Here is an 18720-nt window from a genome sequence, read left to right as displayed (position 1 = left end):
GTTGACCAGGATGGTCTCGATCTCTTGACCTCGTGATCCACCCGCCTCGGCCTCCCAAAGTGCTGGGATTACAGGCTTGAGCCACCGCGCCCGGCCTACTTTTTAGTTTTTAATAGTACCCTTCAAAGAACTTCCTCCCTGGCTCTGCAATATAGAGAGAAATTTAGCAAAAGGAGCATTTGTCCGAGACACCTGCCAGTGGGCTTTCGGCAGCAGCACTGAGCAGGCCTGCAACAGGGGGTCTGTAACAGGGTCTCTCCCATGCCAGTTTCACCAACTAGTCCCTGAAGCCAGCAGTTTGATTACCTCAGCCAGTTATATGGTTGGCTCTAAAAATCCTGACTGCTAAGTGCAAAGTGAGCAGTTTGCATTTCTTCCCCTGAACGCTGGAGAGTCTGTCTGGCTGCATAGCTGTGCCTCCCTCTGTAGGACTGAGCTGTGGAAGAGGAGGCAGAGCGCTGCCAAGTGTGTGTATGAGAAAATGTGTATTGATTTCTTCTTTCTTATAGGGGAGCACAAAGCATTGAAGAACAATTGCTCGTCTTTGCAGCATTTCACATTCCACACAAGAGACAAAAGGCCCAACCCCCACCACTCTCTGAGAAGCAGAAAGGGAACCGAACAGGACTGTGTCTCTTGGGTGTCAGCAGCCACCACTGCTGCAGGTCAGCTACTGAGACTCCAAACACCCTGGGGCCCACGCCTGCTTGCTCTTCTCTGATCAAGTAATTTCCCTCTCTGGGCTGATGTTTCCTAATCTATATTGCAGAAGAAAGGCCTTCAGTCTTATTTACCTTATATGTGGAAGCGCCCAGCAGGGGTCAAATAATTAATGTTTATGAAGTGTTCTGCTCCCCAGGGAGATGATGGTAGGGCATGGGGCGTGGTTTTGGCTCTTTCAAGACCTCACGTCCGAGGCTGGCTGGTGAGAGCTTCCCATTGCCAGGTGTTCCCAGCAACTTGAACTCCAAGTATAACAGGCAAGGTCCTTGATCTAAATATCCTTTCTTAGCTGACACTTAATACCAACACTGAAAATAACAAAAGGTAGCTAGGCCTTTATGCTTTGTTAATGTGCTTACAGAATCCATTCCAAAACTGTTTTCTTCTTAAAGAAAACAAATCCTGAAAGTAGTCCAGAAAACTGACTGGAAGCTATACATCACTGCAGAGCTCCGCTGGTGTTCTTCATGTTCCATAGTAACTACATGGTGAGTATCCCTAATCCAAGTGTCTGAAATCTGAAATGCTCCAAAATCTGAAACTTTTTAAGCACTGACACAAACTATGCTCTAAGAAAATGCTCACTGGAGCACTTTAGATTTCATATTAGACATGCTGAACTGGAATAATGTAAATATTTCCAAATCCAAGAAAATCTGAAATATGAAATTCCTCTGGACCTAAGAATTCCCCATAGGTAATCCTCAACCTGTAATAATTTACAGGAAGGCCACTAGAACAAAACCTGGTTTAAACAGCACAGAAACCTATAGTATATATCAGGAGAAACCTATAGTATATAGTATACAGCAGGAGAAAACCTATAGCATGTACAAAGTTTAGGGTCTACACTCTTGAATGTGATGGAAATGTAAGAGTGATCTTGAGAGACCTTTTCCCAAGGTTCAATCTTAAGTAAAAATGACCTTAAAGGCTGTGTGAAGTGGCTCATGCCTGTAATCCCAGCACTTTGGGAGGCTGAGGTAGGCGGATCACAAGGTCAGGAGTTTGAGACCAGCCTGGCCAATATGGTGAAACCTCGTCTCTAGTAAAAATACAAAAAATTAGCCAGGCATGGTGGCACACGCCTGTAGTCCCAGCTACTCGGGAGGCTGAGGCAGAAGAATCACTTGAATGTGGGAGGTGGAGGTTGCAGTGAGCCAGGATCACACCACTGCACTCCAGCCTAGGTGAACGAGAGAGACTCCGTCTCAAAAAAAAAAAAAAAACCCTCTAAGCAAAGGGTTGGGAATGAGAAGTCCCAGAGTAGAACCTTTCATTCTGGGGCTTTTCCAACATGGCCACGAGCTAAGAACAAAATAAGGCGTTGGCCCTCAAGCAGCGCGATGCTTTCACATGGAGACCTAACCTATGAATAATTAGGAAGCAACCTGGTGGTAGACGCCATATATAATATGGACCCAGACAAAGTGACATGGAAGCTGAGGAAAGTATATTAAAGAAGTAAGATGATTTGGAGAGATTTCAGCAAAAGAGGCAAGAAACTCATCTTCATCTTATACGACAGTTGCAAAAATAATCTTATAAACAGCAAACTGTAAACAAACATATGCAGAGGCCTTTAAAAGCATCTCAGACAGGAAGCCTCTATCCAACTTTTTTTTTAAGTTTGCACAGAAATAGGTATGTCTGTATTTCATGCTGAGGGATAGTGGTGTAATACACAGATGTGAAAACACAAATTTTGTTTATTTAAATAGTTATCTGTTAGGGATTACATTTAAAATTGTCCTCAGAAATTAAAAAATTAAAAGGAACATTTTATTCTCAAGAATCTAGTGAACAAGAGGACTATTTTCACTATGTAAAAGAAACCACGGCACATAAAGAAGCCTTCCCAGGGAGGCAGCGCATAGGAGCGAAGGCATGACGCGCTCAGGAATACTAAGGCAGTTGCTGAGCTTAGACAAAGCTGACAACTGGAAAAAGACCTCAAAGTAGTGTTTTGCAAATACTAAAATGCTACAAAATGCTATATAAGACAAGCTATAATTGAAATTAAAATATATTATTCCAAATACATGAACATAAAATCCTAATACTAAATACAAGATGACAGTAAACACAGGCATACTTCTTTGACTTGTAAGTTAACATTCTTAGAAAGAAAAAAAAACCCTAATAAGTGCATTTGTGAACTGTAATAAATACTGTTAGGGAGGAAGAAATAGAATGAGTTCAAAGAAGAAAAAGCCACCTGCTCAGTGAGGGTGGAGAATCTGAAGTCTCCCTAGAAAGGCTGGTGCCCTTGTGACTGAGTATTTCAACAGGAAACGACAGTGAGATGAGGGTGGGAGATGCTGCAGGCTAAGTGAGCAGAATGAACGGACATGCGGAATAGACAGTGTGCCCCAGGGATTGCAGGTGTCTGCTCCGGACAGAACACGGAGTGAAATAGGCGACAAGGGGAGAAAGGTAGCAAGGCAACAGGTCATCGATGGCCTTGACTGGCAGGCTTGAGTATGGGTTTACTCTAGAGGAAAAGAGCAGCATGAAACCTGAGGAAGGTGAATCTGGCCATGAAACACAGAACGGATAAGAATAGAGACTACTGGTTAATAGGCTGTTAGTGTAATAGTCTATGTGGGAATTAAAAAAGAAAATTAAAAAGGCCGGGGGGGTGGCTCATGTCTGTAATCCTAGCAGTTTGGGAGGCCAAGGTAGGACACTTGCGTCCAGGAGTTCAAGACTAGCTGGGGCAACATAGCAAGACCCCGTCTCTACAAGGAAAAAAAAGAGGCAGTAGAAATAAAAAGTGAAGATCATTGAGCAATATATTAAAATAAAGTTCCAAATAGATTAAAAGAAAGGAAAAAAATCAGATGAAATTAAATAAAATATAGGTGAACAGTAATTGATCTGGGATACAGGAGAGATTACCTAATCACAAAACAGTGAAAAACATTCCCCCAAAAAGTTTTTATGTATTTAATTAGGTTAAAAAGTAAAACTTCTATGTGACCAATAAAAATCATTAATATTGACAGGTAAGCAAAATGCAAAAATCTACAAAAACCAGGAAATGTTATATAACCGTAATGTAGAGAATTCATAGACAAAGAAAATTCATAAAGGAAAGCTAAAACTCAAAAAGAGAATGGGCAAAGGATAAAAACAGAACTGCAAATGATACAAATAAATGGTTAATATTCTTCAAATTTACTATTACATGAGAAAATAAACATTAGATTATAGCCCACTGCCTACTACATTATAGGTCCTCAATAAGGTGTCCTTTGTTATGAACTTTAAAGCAATAAGTAACTTTTATCATTACTAAATAGACAATGTTTTTAAAATGACAGCTCTCCCGGCCAGGCACAGTAGCTCACCCTTGTAATCCCAGTGCTCTGGGAGGCTAAGGCGGGGCGGATCACCTGAGGTCAGGAGTTCAAGCTCAGCCTGGCCAACATGGTGAAACCCCATCTTTACTAAAAATACAAAATTAGTCAGGCATAATAGCGCACGCCTGTAGTCCCAGCTATTTGGGAGGCTGAGGCAGGAGAATCCCTTGAACCCAGGAGGTGGAGGTTGCAGTAAGCCGAGATTGCACCACTGCACTCTAGCCTGGACAACAGAGCAAGACTCTGTCTCAAAAAAAAAAAAAAAAAAAAGAAAGAAAAAGGAAAAAGATAGTTTTCCCTCTTAGCAAAGATAAAATGACATAAGCCTCAGCTGAAAAGAAAGGAGTCATATGACTTAGAATAACCCATCAAGAATCATTAGAAAGTTTACATATTTGAGTGTGAATCACTGGATTCCCAAACCTGGTTTTATGTTCTATCATTCTGGTTACAAAGATTTTAGACCTCATCATTAGCTTTGAATCCTGATCTGCTATATTTAGTCAGTTTACTTAGTCATTCGGTAATTCTGTTCTCTGCCAGTCAGGCATCTGTCACCTACCTTTCCTAGAGACAATATCTTTTTCCCTTATAATAAAAATAGTACATGCTTATGGAAGAAAATTTGAAAAATATAGAAAGGATAAAGAAAAATGTTTTTCTTCAAGAAATTTGTTTTGAGAAATCTATTCTATAGACACAGCAAAACCTAGAACGTAGATTTCTGTATATATATGCTCACTGCAGCACTACCTGAAAATAAAGGAAAGCAACTGCAAGCAACCTAAATGTCCAACAATAATATTCTATATTATTAAAATGCTTTTAAAAATACATCATTAAAATGCTTATACTATAAAGTTAATGTGAAAAGTTCAAACACATATGTATATAACTGTATAAAATACATACACAAAAATTTCTATAAGAAAACATGTAAAAGTATTAATAATGTTCTTTTTTTTCATTGCAATTTAGGTTTTGGGGTACATGTGAAGAACATGCAAGATTGTTGCATAGGTACACACATGGCAGCGTGATTTGCTGCCTTCCTCCCCATCACCTATATCTGGCATTTCTCCCCATGATCTCTCTCCCCAACTCCCCACCCCCCACTGNACACACACACACACACACACACACACACACACACACACCCCTATTGGTTCTGTGTTTCTGGAGAATCCTGACTAACATGGGAGTTAACTTCCTATTAATTTATAATATACGTAGAGCAAAGTGCACACATATGAAGGGCACAGCTCAGTGACATTTTACCAATGAACACAACCACCATTTACAAGAATATTTAGATATTAGAATTCTGTGAAAATAGCTGTAGCAGTCGTGTCATGTGTTACTCTAAATCCCTACATTGGCTGGACATGGTGGCTCACGCCTATAATCCCAGCACTTTGGGAAGTCAAGGTGGGTGGATCACCTGAGGTCAGGAGTTCAAGACCACCCTGGGCAACATAGTGAGATCCCATTTCTGTAAAACATTTGCAAAACTTAGGCATGGTGGCATGTGCCTGTGGTCTTAGCTACCTGGGAGTCTGAGGCAGGAGGATTGCTTGAGCCCAACAGATCAAGGCTTCAGTGAGTTATGATGGCACACCTGCACTCCAGCCTGGGCAATAGGACAAGACCCAGTCTCAAAGGAAAAACAAAACGAAATAAAACCTTGCAACTGTAACTATTTAAAAAGAAGATAAAAGACATTAAGAATAATGTAAGACATGGAATAACCATAAATCAGAGTTAGAAAAACTCCAAAATGTGATTTGACAGGAATCAGAAAAAGTTTAGAAATGAAAGAAAAAGTAGGCCGGGCGCAGTGGCTCATGCCTGTAATCCCAGCACTTTGGGAGGCCAAGGTGGGCAGATCACAAGGTCAAGAGATCAAGAACATCCTGGTCAACATGGTGAAACCCTGTCTCTACTAAAAATTCAAAAATTAGCTAGATGTGGTGGTGTGTGCCGTAGTCCCAGCTACTTGGGAGGCTGAGGCAGGAGAATCACTGGAACCCAGGAGGCAGAGGTTGCAGTGAGCCGAGGTTGCACCACTTGCACTCCAGCTTGAAGGACAGAATGAGACTACCTCTCAAAAAAAAAAAAAAAAAAAAAAAAAAAAAAAAAAAAAAAAAAAAAAAAAATGAAAGAAAAAGTAATTCCAAAAAGAAAATAGAAGATCAAAAGGAGGAAATTATGAAAAATTGAAATGAAATTTTAGATGAATAAAATTCAAAGAAAGAGAAAATTACAAATATTGAAGATAGATAGACAATGCATTAGGGTTCTCCAGAGGAACAGAACTAACAGGACATATGTATATATGAACAGGAGTTTATTAGGGAGAATTGGCATACACCATCACAAGGCAAAGTCCCACGATAGGCCATATGCAATCTGTGGGGGAAAGAAGCCAGTAGTGACTCAGTCAGAGTCCAAAAGCCTCAAAAACAGGGAAGCTGACAGTGAAGCCTTCGGTCTGTGGCCAAAGGCCCTAGAGCCCCCAGCAAACCATTGGTGTAAGTCCAAGAATTTAAAAGCCAAAGAACCTGTAGTCTGATGTCCAAGGGCAAGGGGAATGAACAGAAGCATCCAGCACAGGAGAAAGATGACGGCCAGAAGACTCAGCAAACCAGCTTTTCCCACCTTCTTCCTCCTGCTTTGTTCTAGCCTTCTGGCAGTGGATTGGATGGTGCTGAATCCACTGTCTCAAATGTCAGTTTCCTCTGGCGACACCTTCACAGACCCAGAAACAATACTTTACCAGCTATCTAGGCATCAATCTTATCAAATTGACACCTAATATTAACCATTACAGGAAAGTAAGACCCAGCACACAGCAAATCGAAATCCCTGAAGGAGAAAATCAAAGCAAGGGAACAGCCGGAATACGGTGGGGATGCCTGTGTGGGGAGGCGCTGAGTCCCCAGACCCCCTATCAGTAGGAACTGAGGCCTCCTGCCAATAGTCCCCAGGAAGAGGCCTGCCTGTGGGTATGCCAGCCCCAGCCAGGTCTTTAAATGACTGTAATCCCTTCACTGTAGCCCCTTTGTAACCTCATGAAGGCGCCTGAGCCAGAGCCATTCAGCCACGATACTCCCAAATTCCTGATTTAAAGGCTATCAGATAATAATGTTTAGCATTTGAAGTCACTAAGTTTTGGAGTGACTTTTTTTTTTACATGGCAATAGATAACTAATAAAATTAACATTAGGGAAACTTTCAGTATGAGGCCATTTCAAATATCCCTGCTAAACACATCCTAATATGTGTCTTTTTTTTTTCTTTTTTGAAGAACAAACAAATCTTTATTGTCTAGAAATACATATATATATATATATATAATCCCAGGGGCTGGGGTCAGGAAAAAAAAATTTCCCACAAAATATGCTATTCTCTCATTTCCCCATCTTCTACCTCTTCTTCCACACCTCTGATATAAAGGACATTATTACACCTTATTAAAACTTCACCCAGATGTCCAGACAATGCTCCATCTATGTATTCTTCTGTATTTGCAAGCTGCATGTTCATGTAGCCATCTACAGATACCAGATAGCCCTTGTACTCCATTCCCCACTTAAGTTTCACCTGTTAGTCCATTGAGGAAAGGTTTGGGATTGAGGGGTAAACTCATCGTAACCACGGGCGAATGCTGCAGGCTACTCGCTGCCAACCAGGCCGCCGCTCGTCCCTCGTGACCACAGCAGATACCACAAGTCCCGAACTGACGAGCTTCAAGAGCGCCTTAATATTCTTACAAAATGTGGATAACATCAATCACTGTTTTTTTTTTTTTAATAAGGAACAAATGAAAATGGGTTGGGCACGGTGTCTCATGCCTGTAATCCCAGCACTTTAGGAGGCCGAGGCAGGCGGATCACTAGGTCAAGAGATAGAGACCATCCTGGCCACTATGGTGAAACGCCCTCTCTACTAAAATACAAAAATCAGCTGGGCGTGGTGGTGTGTGCCTGTATTCCCAGCTACTTGGGAGGCTGCGGCAGGAGGACTGCTTGAACCCGGGAGGCGGAGGTTGCAGTGAGCCGAGATCACGTCACTGCACTCTAGCCTGGCGCCTAGCGACAGAACAAGACTCTGTCTCAAAAAAAAAGAATATGTATGTGAAGGACTTAATGCAATGTCTGGCATATAGTAAATGCTCAGTAAGTGAAATATGATGTCATTATTCTATGTCATTTCATTGCCCATCAGACACAGGGGACAGGCTTACAGTGGATAAATTAGAGCGAAGGACAACTGCACTTAGAAATGGTATCTTAGCAATCTAACGTTGGCTCAGTGATCACTGTGGGAAATATTAATAACATAGTTATGACTAACTAAATCAAGTCGAAAAACTTAGCTATTGCCTACCCGCTCACAAGTAACTTGTAAGTTACTTAGTTGTGATTAATACAATATCTGTAAGATACTGCAATATATTTAGAAAGCCATTAATAATAAAAATTTTAAAACAACTCCTTAAGAGAAACATTTACACACATTTTAAAGAATGTAAAATATCCCTTTGGGGGAAAAAAGGATTTATAATCCTTTGAAGAAGCGACGAGAATATAACTGCAGAAATGAGAACTATAGTCAAAAAGGCCCATTTTGAGGAAGGATTTATCTGTTCAGCATCTACAAATCTCTTTCTAGAAGATGCGCTTTTATCATGCTACCTCCTGCTTGGAGCCAAGGCTTCATTTTGACAATGCAAATTCTCTAGAATAAGAGACTGAACAGCAGCAAATCAGGAAAAGGAGAAGAGACAACAGCAGTGTTTTCTTTCCAACCCAGTTTTAAAATGCTGGCCCAAGCCTTAGGTTTGAACTTGAGAGTGTTTCTTTTGTCCTTTCTGACATTACTGGAGGAAGAAGGCCCTGTGCCCCCTATCTCTATGCTGGCCGCCATCTTTAATGATGATATATGCGGGTCCTTTCCCCTCAGCAGTGCTGGGGGGTCAAACGTCTGGTGCTACCCGCCTGAGAATCAGCAAGCGAATTATAAACTGTGTCAATCCGAGGTAATGCAAAGCTGTAATCCTCTTTAACAAGAGATCAAATCACTGCCATGAGTTATGTTCATTCTGTAATCTGATAAGGAAGAGAGGGAACCTCTAATAAAAGAGTAATGGGAGCCTTTAATGACTCTGGTAAAAGGCAGCCCCAGTTAAAACATTGCTCTTGTTCCTGCTGATTAGATCAATGTTGCATATTTGCCCGGTCTTGTTTCACCTGTCAGAATAACCTGTGTCTTTTTAGGAGATAAGAAGCCTTAGAGAAAACATCTGTACTCTAACCATTCTTGCTTGCAAGTTTTTAACCAACAGAAAACGTTCTATGGAGGGTATTTCAGGGGTTATTAGCTGATGTGTTCTCAAATGCTGAACAAGCTATGCCAGACTATCTCACCATGATTCAGTGCATATTCCTATAATATAGGTAAGGGGGAGTAAGAAATGGTTTAACTAAACTCTGGGTTACCAACTGGGGGAAAAGAATATCATCAGTAGAGTGGTAGAATATGCCCATATTTAGGGTGCAGACCCATACACAAAAATGGCAAGCCAAAGATAAATTGCCTGTACAAATTCTATTATACCAAGGCATCTCAAGAACAACGTGGCAGTGATGTTGACAAAGCACTTTACAAGGCTGGATTACATTTGTACATTTCTTTTCTAAAACTCCAGATGTAAAACAATAATGTATTTGGTGCTCAGTACTTATCATTCAAGGATCCTCTCCTTGTTCTTTTTTAATGCCAGCAGCTTTATAAAAGGAGTGGAAAAGGTGGTTTTTTATTTTTGGGGACAGAGCAGGGAGCTAAAATTGAAACTCTTGCTGTACATATTGAGAATTTCTTTAAGTTATTTGCAAAGGAATTGAGTACCAACAAAATGTTAATCTTGCTACCATTTTTGGAATGAGGGAGGAATCTACTAAAAAAAATTCAATAATTACACTTTTAACAGACAGTACCAGGATTACATCTATCTAGTAATGTCTCCTTGTGGCAGCACCTAATGCAAGGCAGACACCTATTTTCTTTGGCATGCATCAAGCTGACTGCTGTCACCAGGCCCTTTCCATCCTGACAACCAAATCCCATGCCAACAGAGCAGGTTCACACGGATGCCCCTTCCCAAATTTGAGTCAGTGGTCAGTTCTGAGGAACACAGCTCTTCCTGTCTCAGGGGTCTCAGTCAGTATTTATTGCTCTTTCACACTAGCATTTTACTGACTTATATCCACACAACAAATGACAATTAACTTCTTTAAAACTCTGCCTCAGAGGGTCTGTCAAAAACACAGGCAAAAAGCAGATGCTTATTTCCATAACCCCAAATTCTTCACTTTGTTAGAACTATAGTAAAAGATCATCTGCATTTATTTTATTTTATTTTTATTTTTGGACTGCATCTGTATTAGGCCATTCTTGAGGCGCAGTGAAGAAATACCTGAAACGGGATAATTTATTAAGACAGGAGGCTTAATTGGCTCACGGTTCTACAGGCTGTATAGGAAGCAAGGCGCCAGGCATCTGTCCAGCTTCTGGTGAGGCCTCTGGAAGCTTACAATCATGGCGGAAGGCAAAGGAGGAGCAGATGCCTCACGTGGCCAGAGCAGGAGCAAGAGAGAGAGTGGGGACAGGGAGGAGCCACACACTGCTAAACAGCCAGATCGCTCAAGAACTCGCTGTCATGAGGACAGCACTGAGGGAATGCTGCTAAACCATTCATGAGAAATCCACCCCCATGATCCAGTGCCCTCCCACCAGGCCCCACCTCCAACACTGGGGATTACATTTCAACATGAGATTTGCCTGGGACACAGATTCAAACCATTTTAGTATCCAATACTGGCATTTCTTTTCCTTTATTAATAGATAATATGTGTATATATTTATGGGGTGCATGTGATATTCTGATATATGCACAGAATTTTTTTTTGAGATGCAGTTTCGCTCTTGTTGTCCAGGCTGGAGTGTACTGGCGCAATCTCGGCTCACTGCAACCTCCACCTCCCGGGTTCAAGCGATTCTCCTGCCTCAGCCTCCTGAATAGCTGGGATTACAGGCATGAGCCACCATGTCTGGCTAATTTTGTATTCTTAGTAGAATTGGAGTTTCTCCATGTTGGTCAGCCTGGTCTCAAACTCCTGACCTCAGGTGATCTGCCCGTCTCAGCTTCCCAAAGTGCTGGGATTACAGGTGTGATCCACCGCACCCTGCCGCATAGAACGTTTAATATTCACATCATACTCCCTCTGGTCTAACAGCATGGGGCGCGGTGGGATTTCACACGAGGCAATATAAGCACTGTTTCTAAAAGGTCCTTGATGAGCTTAGAATAACTACAATAGAGAATTGAACAACAGCCTACAAATCGTGCAAGCAAAGTACTGATCTGCCCTTGCTGGTGATACTATGCTTAGAGGATTCTCTACCAATGAGATGCCAAGCCTTTACTTTTCCTTAGGTCACTGATAGCTCTGTTTCTACAGAATCAAGTGGTCCTTTGCCTCTTAGAGATGACGCTGTCCTGGGAGATGAGCTGCTCCATGTCAACAGTATCAAGGGTTTAGCAAAGTCAGGGATCATTTTTAGGCTCATGGTAACCTATTCCCTTGCAGGCAAACACATAATACACAGACAAATTGGGCTTTCTTTTGTTTTCTTTCAATATTAGGAATGCTCATCAGGCATGCAATACAAACCACCTATAAACCTCATAATGGAGAAGAGTAAAGATCTACTAGACCAGCACACAGAATATCAGGGTTTGCATGACATTTTCACTAACAAAGGAGATCCAAAAACATTAAATCAGTGTCCAACGTCCACTTAGAAGGAAATGTCCCAAAGGGAAACTTGGCAACACAGGGACACAACTTGGCCACTTTGCATTTTAAAAGTTGTCTTTTTTTTTTTTTTTAAATAGATCCCTCAAAGAGAAAAATTCCTAGCATGAGAAAAGAACTTTTATCAGCAAAAATTAACTAAAAGATAATACTATTCACAACACAAAACAGGAGAAACAAAATGAAGATACCACTATCCTTTTAAAGATAGCATTTCTCTCTCCACCATGATAATACCCTGTGTTAAAGATCTCTCTCTCTCCCTTAATAAGCTACGTTCCAGTTTCAATTTAAGTCAAACATGGGCATATTTACTGAGTTCAAACTGGAAAAGGGATATGGGGGGGATTCAAGGATGCACAACTGGATATGTCACCCCCCCCACCAGCAAAACCACTGAGCAGTAATCCAATTTAGGCACACGTGTGGAAAGATAAAACCTGGAACCAAGGAGCAACTAAGGAAAAGAAAAGGGCTTCTACTTCCGGATGTGGGTAAGCTAAGAACCATAAGCAAAGGTGTCTCTGGGAACAAGAAATCAAAAGGGCAGAACATTCTGTTACATGTATTTTACCACAATTAAAATTAGTGGAGTGTGGTGGTGTGCACCTGTTAGTCTCAGCTACTCAAGAGGTTAAGGTGGGAGGATCACTTGAGCTCAGGAATTGGAGGTTGTAGGGAGCTTGATTGCACCACTGCATTCCTGCCTGGAAAATACAGTGAGACCCTGTCTCTACTAAGAAAAAAAAGTAATAAATTCATTGAATGATTTTACTGTGATTATTTAATTTTGATCATTTGGATTGTTTTTTGTCTACAAATAATACAGCAATAAAGATCCTTGACACAATGTATTTGGTAACTATTAATAGCTATTTCCTTAGTTAACTCCTTCAAGTAGATTTTTCTGTGTTAACAGGCACATTTAAAAGTCAGAAACAAGGCCAAGCACGATGTCTCATGCCTGTAAACCCAGCACTTTGGGAGACTGAGGCAGATAAATCATCTGAGGTCAGAAGTTCAAGACCAGCCTGACCAACGGGAAGCTGAGGCAGGTGAATCACTTGAACCTAGGAGGTGGAGGTTGCAGAGAGATAAGATTGAGCCACTGAACACTTGTCTGGGTAACAGAGCAAGATATCATCTCAAAAAAAAAAAAAAAAAAGTTGGAAACACAATGTCAACTAGTCCTTCCAAAAGATTTTGCCAATTACATTTCCAACAACAGTATGCAAAAGTGCATTTTTCCTTACATCATCAACACTGGGTGTTACTAATCCTTTTCATGTTTTCTAACTGAATAAGGACAACAAAAAGGGGAGGCGGTGTGTATGGTGGTGCATGCCTGTAGTCCCAGCTACTCAGGAGGCTGAGGCAGGAGAATCACTTGAACCCAGGAGGCAGAGGTTGCAGTGAGCCCAAATAGTGCCACTGCACTCCAGCCTGGGTAACAGAACAAAACTCTGTCTCAAAAAAAAATAATAAAAAGAAATCTCATTATATTAACTTTCATTTCTTTGATTTTTGGCCCTTGAAATTTTTCTTTTTTGATTTTGTTTTTTTGAGATGGAGTCTTGCTCTGTTGCCCAGGCTGGAGTGCAGTGGCATGATTTTGGCTCACTGCAACCTCTGCCTCCCGGGTTTAAGAGATTCTTCTGCCTCAGCCTCCTGAATAGCTGGGACTACAAGTGCATGCCACCGTGCCCAGCTAATTTTTATATTTTTATTTTTTTAGTAGAGACAGGGTTTCACCATGTTGGCCAGGATGGCCTCAATCTCTTGACCTTGTGATCCACCTGCCATGGCCTCCGAAAGTGCTGGAATTACAGGTGTGAGCCACTGCACCTGGCCCTCTTTTTTGATTTTGAAGCCTGCTTGTTGACGTGCTGTGTCTATTATTCTTATTGGGATATTCTTAGAGATTTGTAAAAACTCTTTACATAGTAGAAAAATATGTCATCTGCTGGATTTTTTTGTTCATCATTTACCTATTAGCTTTGTTTTTGATGTCTTTTTCAATATGACTTTTGTGTAGTCAGGTCTATTAATATTTTTCCTTACAGTTTCTGGCCCTGTAGTCATGCTTATAAAGTTCTTTACTACCTTAAAATCATTAAAATTTTTTCTCTACTCCCCCAGCACACCAAGAATGATATATGTGTAACTTAGGAAAACCAAAACTATTTACTTGAGGAAAAGTAGCATGCAGTAATATTGATACTCTAACAATTATAAAAGCTTCCTATTTGTGGTGTACAAATGAGACACAGGATGGAATGGTACTAGATTATTTCCACTTTCGTTTTTCCAGTAAGGAAAAACAAAGAAGGACAAGCTATTACTGCTTCCTTTTTACTTAAGATAAAGTTAACAATACCTACTGGCTCTAAAAGTTTTGATACTAGGAGAGAGAGCTAATGCCTAGTTACTGTGCCCATGGTTAATCTGGCCTATTCAAACCAAAAGCACGAACAGTTGATATGGACGCGTCTCTCTATCCTTAGGAAACACAATGAGAATGGCGTGCACTTTGGTAAAAACAATGTTCAGTTCTCCAGCTACAAGACTATTATTACATTCCTTAAGTAGCTAAACCAGCTGGAGAACAATGCTGGTAATTAGCAATCAGTCCACAAGGAATAGCCCTTTTTCCTTATGTCACTGTCACCCAGCAAACACATTCCCAACCCCTTCTCCCTTGCCTGCTCTACCTGGAGTGGCAACGTAACACAGTTCTGGCAAGTGAAACACAAAAAGTTTGCTGAAGGGAATTCTGGGGAAGCTTTACTTTTCTGATTAAAAACAAACAGGTATGGCTCGCACAACTCTTTCCTCTTCTTCCTGCATTGAATGCATGTCTGATGGCATAAGCTGCAACAGCCATCTTGGGACTACAGGGGAAAGACTGAGAGATGTTGATCTAAACACCACTGAGAAGCAAAAGCCATGGCCAACAGTTGCCTCTCACCCCGAGAATTATCCTGTCGGAAAGATGGACTTCCATTTGCTTATGCCTTCGTAGTCAGGTTATATATTTCTTATAGACCATACCCAAATTAATCCTAATAGAGTCATATTCAAATAATTTTTATTCCTAGCAAACAGTAGACCTTCAAAAATTGAGTGAATATAGATAAGATTCTGGAAAAACTACCCCTCTAGGGATTCAAGTAAAATTCCAACAAAGAAAGGCATACCATTGATTTCTGAATGATTTTATAGTGCTATGTTCAAAAGATGCCACTAATTTCTAAACCAGGTTTCATTTTATGCCTGGGATAATAATGTAACCTTAAAGGGCTTGGTTTAATTTTCAAAATCTAGTTTTGCTTTCTTCTTGATGCCATTTTTTCCTGGCATCCTGACAGGGAATCTAAGAGGCACTCATTTTACTGTGCAATTTTTAAACAGGCTAGATCTCGAAATGAACAAAAAAACCACAGCCATATCTAGACATGCACTTGCAAAGCAGAGGACAGCAGACGGGGGTCACAAAGCTAGATATAAATGTACTCAGAACCATCCATAAACTGTTTTGTGCTCAAAGCACTAAATAAACCAAATAAAAAATAATAATAGTGTTTGCCAAAATTCGCAGATCTCATACTTTTCAGGCAAGGAGGGGAATCTGATGGCATTTGGTAGCAAACAAAATACTCTTAAATAAAAAGGTTATATGTAGTTTGAGGGATAAAACTAGCAAAAACCACCTGTGCCTTTATTATGATCAATAATTTCACTTGGTAAATATGTTTAAAAATGTTCCTCACAGCATTATTTACAACAATGACAATTAAAAGCCATTTAAATGTCCAACAACCAGTGAATGGCTAAATAAATATTGTAACAATATTATTTAGTCATTAAAAAATTTTAAATTAATGACATGAAAATGCTCTCAGCATATAAAATATTTCCCAAATATAATTTCAATTATACAAAAAAGAAAAACAGGAACATACTGAAAGGGAACTTATAAAAACTGGAATGAAATACTGTGAGATGTTCAAAGCGGCTGTCTTCTGTGTATGTGTGAATGTATACACATACATTTTCTATCTCGGTATGCTGACAGGGCCTAGAAATAACAATACTCACTAATGAGGAGCACCCCCAGTACCTAGATCTTGGTTTCTAAATACCATTAAAAAGCACTACTAAACAGAACCAGGGCTCCTTCAAGAAAGACTGATTTCAGGGCTGGAAGATGGAAAGTCTAAAATGAGCCTTAAATATCTTGTTGTGCCAGAAAATAAGGAAGTATTCAAAGAATGACTGAAGACAACTTTGAAGGACACAAGCCAGTTTGAAGGCACTTACACTATCTGGGACAATTTTATCATCAAAATAAATATAACCCATTGAATAAAATAGGAAAACACAAGTCCATATTAAAAGAAATGAATAAATAAACGGTAAATGAGGGAGAAGAGGGAGCTCTTCATTATAGAATGCCAATTAATACATACAGAAGAAACTTATTTTAAAAAGGTTATCTTTGAATAGTAATATTATGAGGACACTTTTTTTTTTTTTTTTTTGAGATGGAGTTTTACTTCTGTTGCCCAGGCTGGAGTGCAATGGCATGATTTCGGCTCACTGCAAACTCCACCTCCCAGGTTCAAGCGATTCTCCTGCCTCAGCTGCCCAAGTAGCTGGGACTACAGTTATGCCCCACCACACCCAGTTAATTGTGTATTTTTAGTAGAGATGGGGTTTTTCCATGTTGGTTGGGCTGGTCTCAAACTCCCGACCTCAGGTGATCCGCCCACCTCGGCCTCCCAAAGTGCTGGGATTACAAGTGTGAGCCACCATGCCTGGCCAGTACATACATCTTTTGTAGAAACATTCACAATCCCCAACAAATACAACATATGCACATCTCCAGAGCAGTCACTAGAGCCACTTTCAAAAGGAAAGAATATGCACAACAGCTGCAAGTAGAAATGGCAAGCACATGGGCCACCCGCCCTGTCCTAGAGAGCTCAGATGTCCCAGGCAGGTGGGCTAAAGTTCAAAACAAAACAGGAAAAACAAACAAACCACCAAAGGCAGCACTGAGGTTTATACGAGTTTCTGGTTTGGTTTTATAGTAACTATGAGGGTGAAGAGATGTGACCCTTACTACGATGAGAATGACAAATGGTTAACTGATAAGAAGAAATGGAGAGGGCGAAGGCTGTAGAACAGGTCAATATCAGGTTGTCATGAAGCCATTTGAGACACATAATTAATCCATTACTCACCTGGCATCATCATTCATTGTAGTATGGTCAATAGGTGCCATGAAACTCAGCAGCTTGCTAAGGACATGAAACCTAAATAAAGCAGGAAGCAAACAGGCAGCAACATTAGTAACTATTAACCTAGGAAAGGAAAAACATTCCATGAGTTAACAAACTCCAGAACTGATCACTACAACATTTGGCTACAAAGTGGGATAGGGAAAAAAATTCATAGGCACTTAGCACTGTCGTTGGATGACCAACTACAGTCATCCCTTGGTATCCGTAAGGGAATAGTTCCAGGAATCCCCATGGATACGAAAATCCATGGATGTTCAATTTCCATATGTAAAATGGCATAGTATTTGCATGTCATCTATACACATGCTTCCACATACTTAACTCATCTCTAGATTACTTAAAATACCTAATACAATATGAATGCTATGTGAATAGTTGTTATAATGTATTGCTTAGGAAATAACGACATGAAAAAAGTCTGCACTTGTTCACAGGTACAGCACAACGATCCTTTCCCCATGCCTGAATATTTTCAATCCATGGTTGGTTGCAACCACAGATGTGGAACTCACGAATATGTAGGGGTGACTGCTACATTTCCCTCTTTTTCCTTAATGCTACAGGAGAAAAGTCTGAAACAGATTACTGTAAATGACAGTTCAACACAGATTCATTTATATCACAGCTCCAAAAAAGAATAGGTGCACTTGTGCTGCTGAACAATATACAATCCTTAAATATTATTCCAGACTAAAGACAATGAGGAATTGACTACCTCATTTTCCTCCTCTACATATATCTTAAGCATTTTTCATTTTAATAGATGTCATAAAAGTCATTTCCTGGCAGCAGCACAGGTAGTGAGTGGTACAGCATCTGAATGCAACACCTCACCAACACCATCACTCACTGACACTAGTTCCCCATGTCAGAAAAGGCATCTGCAATTCCACAGCATCTCCATGCACTAAATCCATGGGGTCTTTTGTTTCCCCTATCTTTAAATGGAGAAGCACAACTGAGTTCACAGTAAGTATGATTCCTAGATCTTCAATCTAGGTACTACGAAGTTTTAAGTTATATCATCTACATTTCCCACCAACTGGAAAAAAAAAGTTTTTTTTGTATGATATATTTGAAATTCTCTAGAAAATATATGACCTTATACAGACCAAATCACACTAACGATAATTCAAAGGGGTATCCTTTTCTACTCATTTTAACGTGCCTTCTCTATACACAAAAAATGAAATTCTAACCCAAAAAACTCTACTAACACAAAACACTATCCGTAAACAAAATGTGATATTTTCATGTATTTAATACATAATGTTTTAAAGTTTTAGGAACATTTTTACACGTCAAATAATTTAATTATTTATTGGCCGGGTGCGGTGGCTCAAGCCTGTAATCCCAGCACTTTGGGAGGCCGAGACGGGTGGATCACGAGGTCAAGAGATCGAGACCATCCTGGTCAACATGGTGAAACCCCGTCTCTACTAAAAA

The 18720-nt window shown here is 40.2% G+C and overlaps 1 protein-coding gene and 1 pseudogene across 2 annotated transcripts in view; both read right to left on the bottom strand.

The window, feature by feature from the left end:
* Positions 1–18720, bottom strand: part of AATF (apoptosis antagonizing transcription factor) — a 114629-nt gene that overhangs the window by 11106 nt on the left and 84803 nt on the right. For both annotated transcript variants that reach the window (XM_017539855.2, XM_017539856.2), the window contains one exon: positions 17215–17286. In XM_017539855.2, coding sequence (XP_017395344.1) covers positions 17215–17286 — 72 coding nt within the window. The remainder of the gene's footprint in view (positions 1–17214; positions 17287–18720) is intronic.
* LOC108312110 lies at positions 7393–7862 on the bottom strand (annotated as a pseudogene).

This window comes from Cebus imitator, unplaced genomic scaffold (genome assembly GCF_001604975.1).
Source record: "Cebus imitator isolate Cc_AM_T3 unplaced genomic scaffold, Cebus_imitator-1.0 Scaffold121, whole genome shotgun sequence".
Lineage (NCBI taxonomy): Eukaryota > Metazoa > Chordata > Mammalia > Primates > Cebidae > Cebus > Cebus imitator.
Note: the sequence above shows the minus strand (reverse complement) of the source record. Positions and strands in the feature narration are given on the sequence as shown.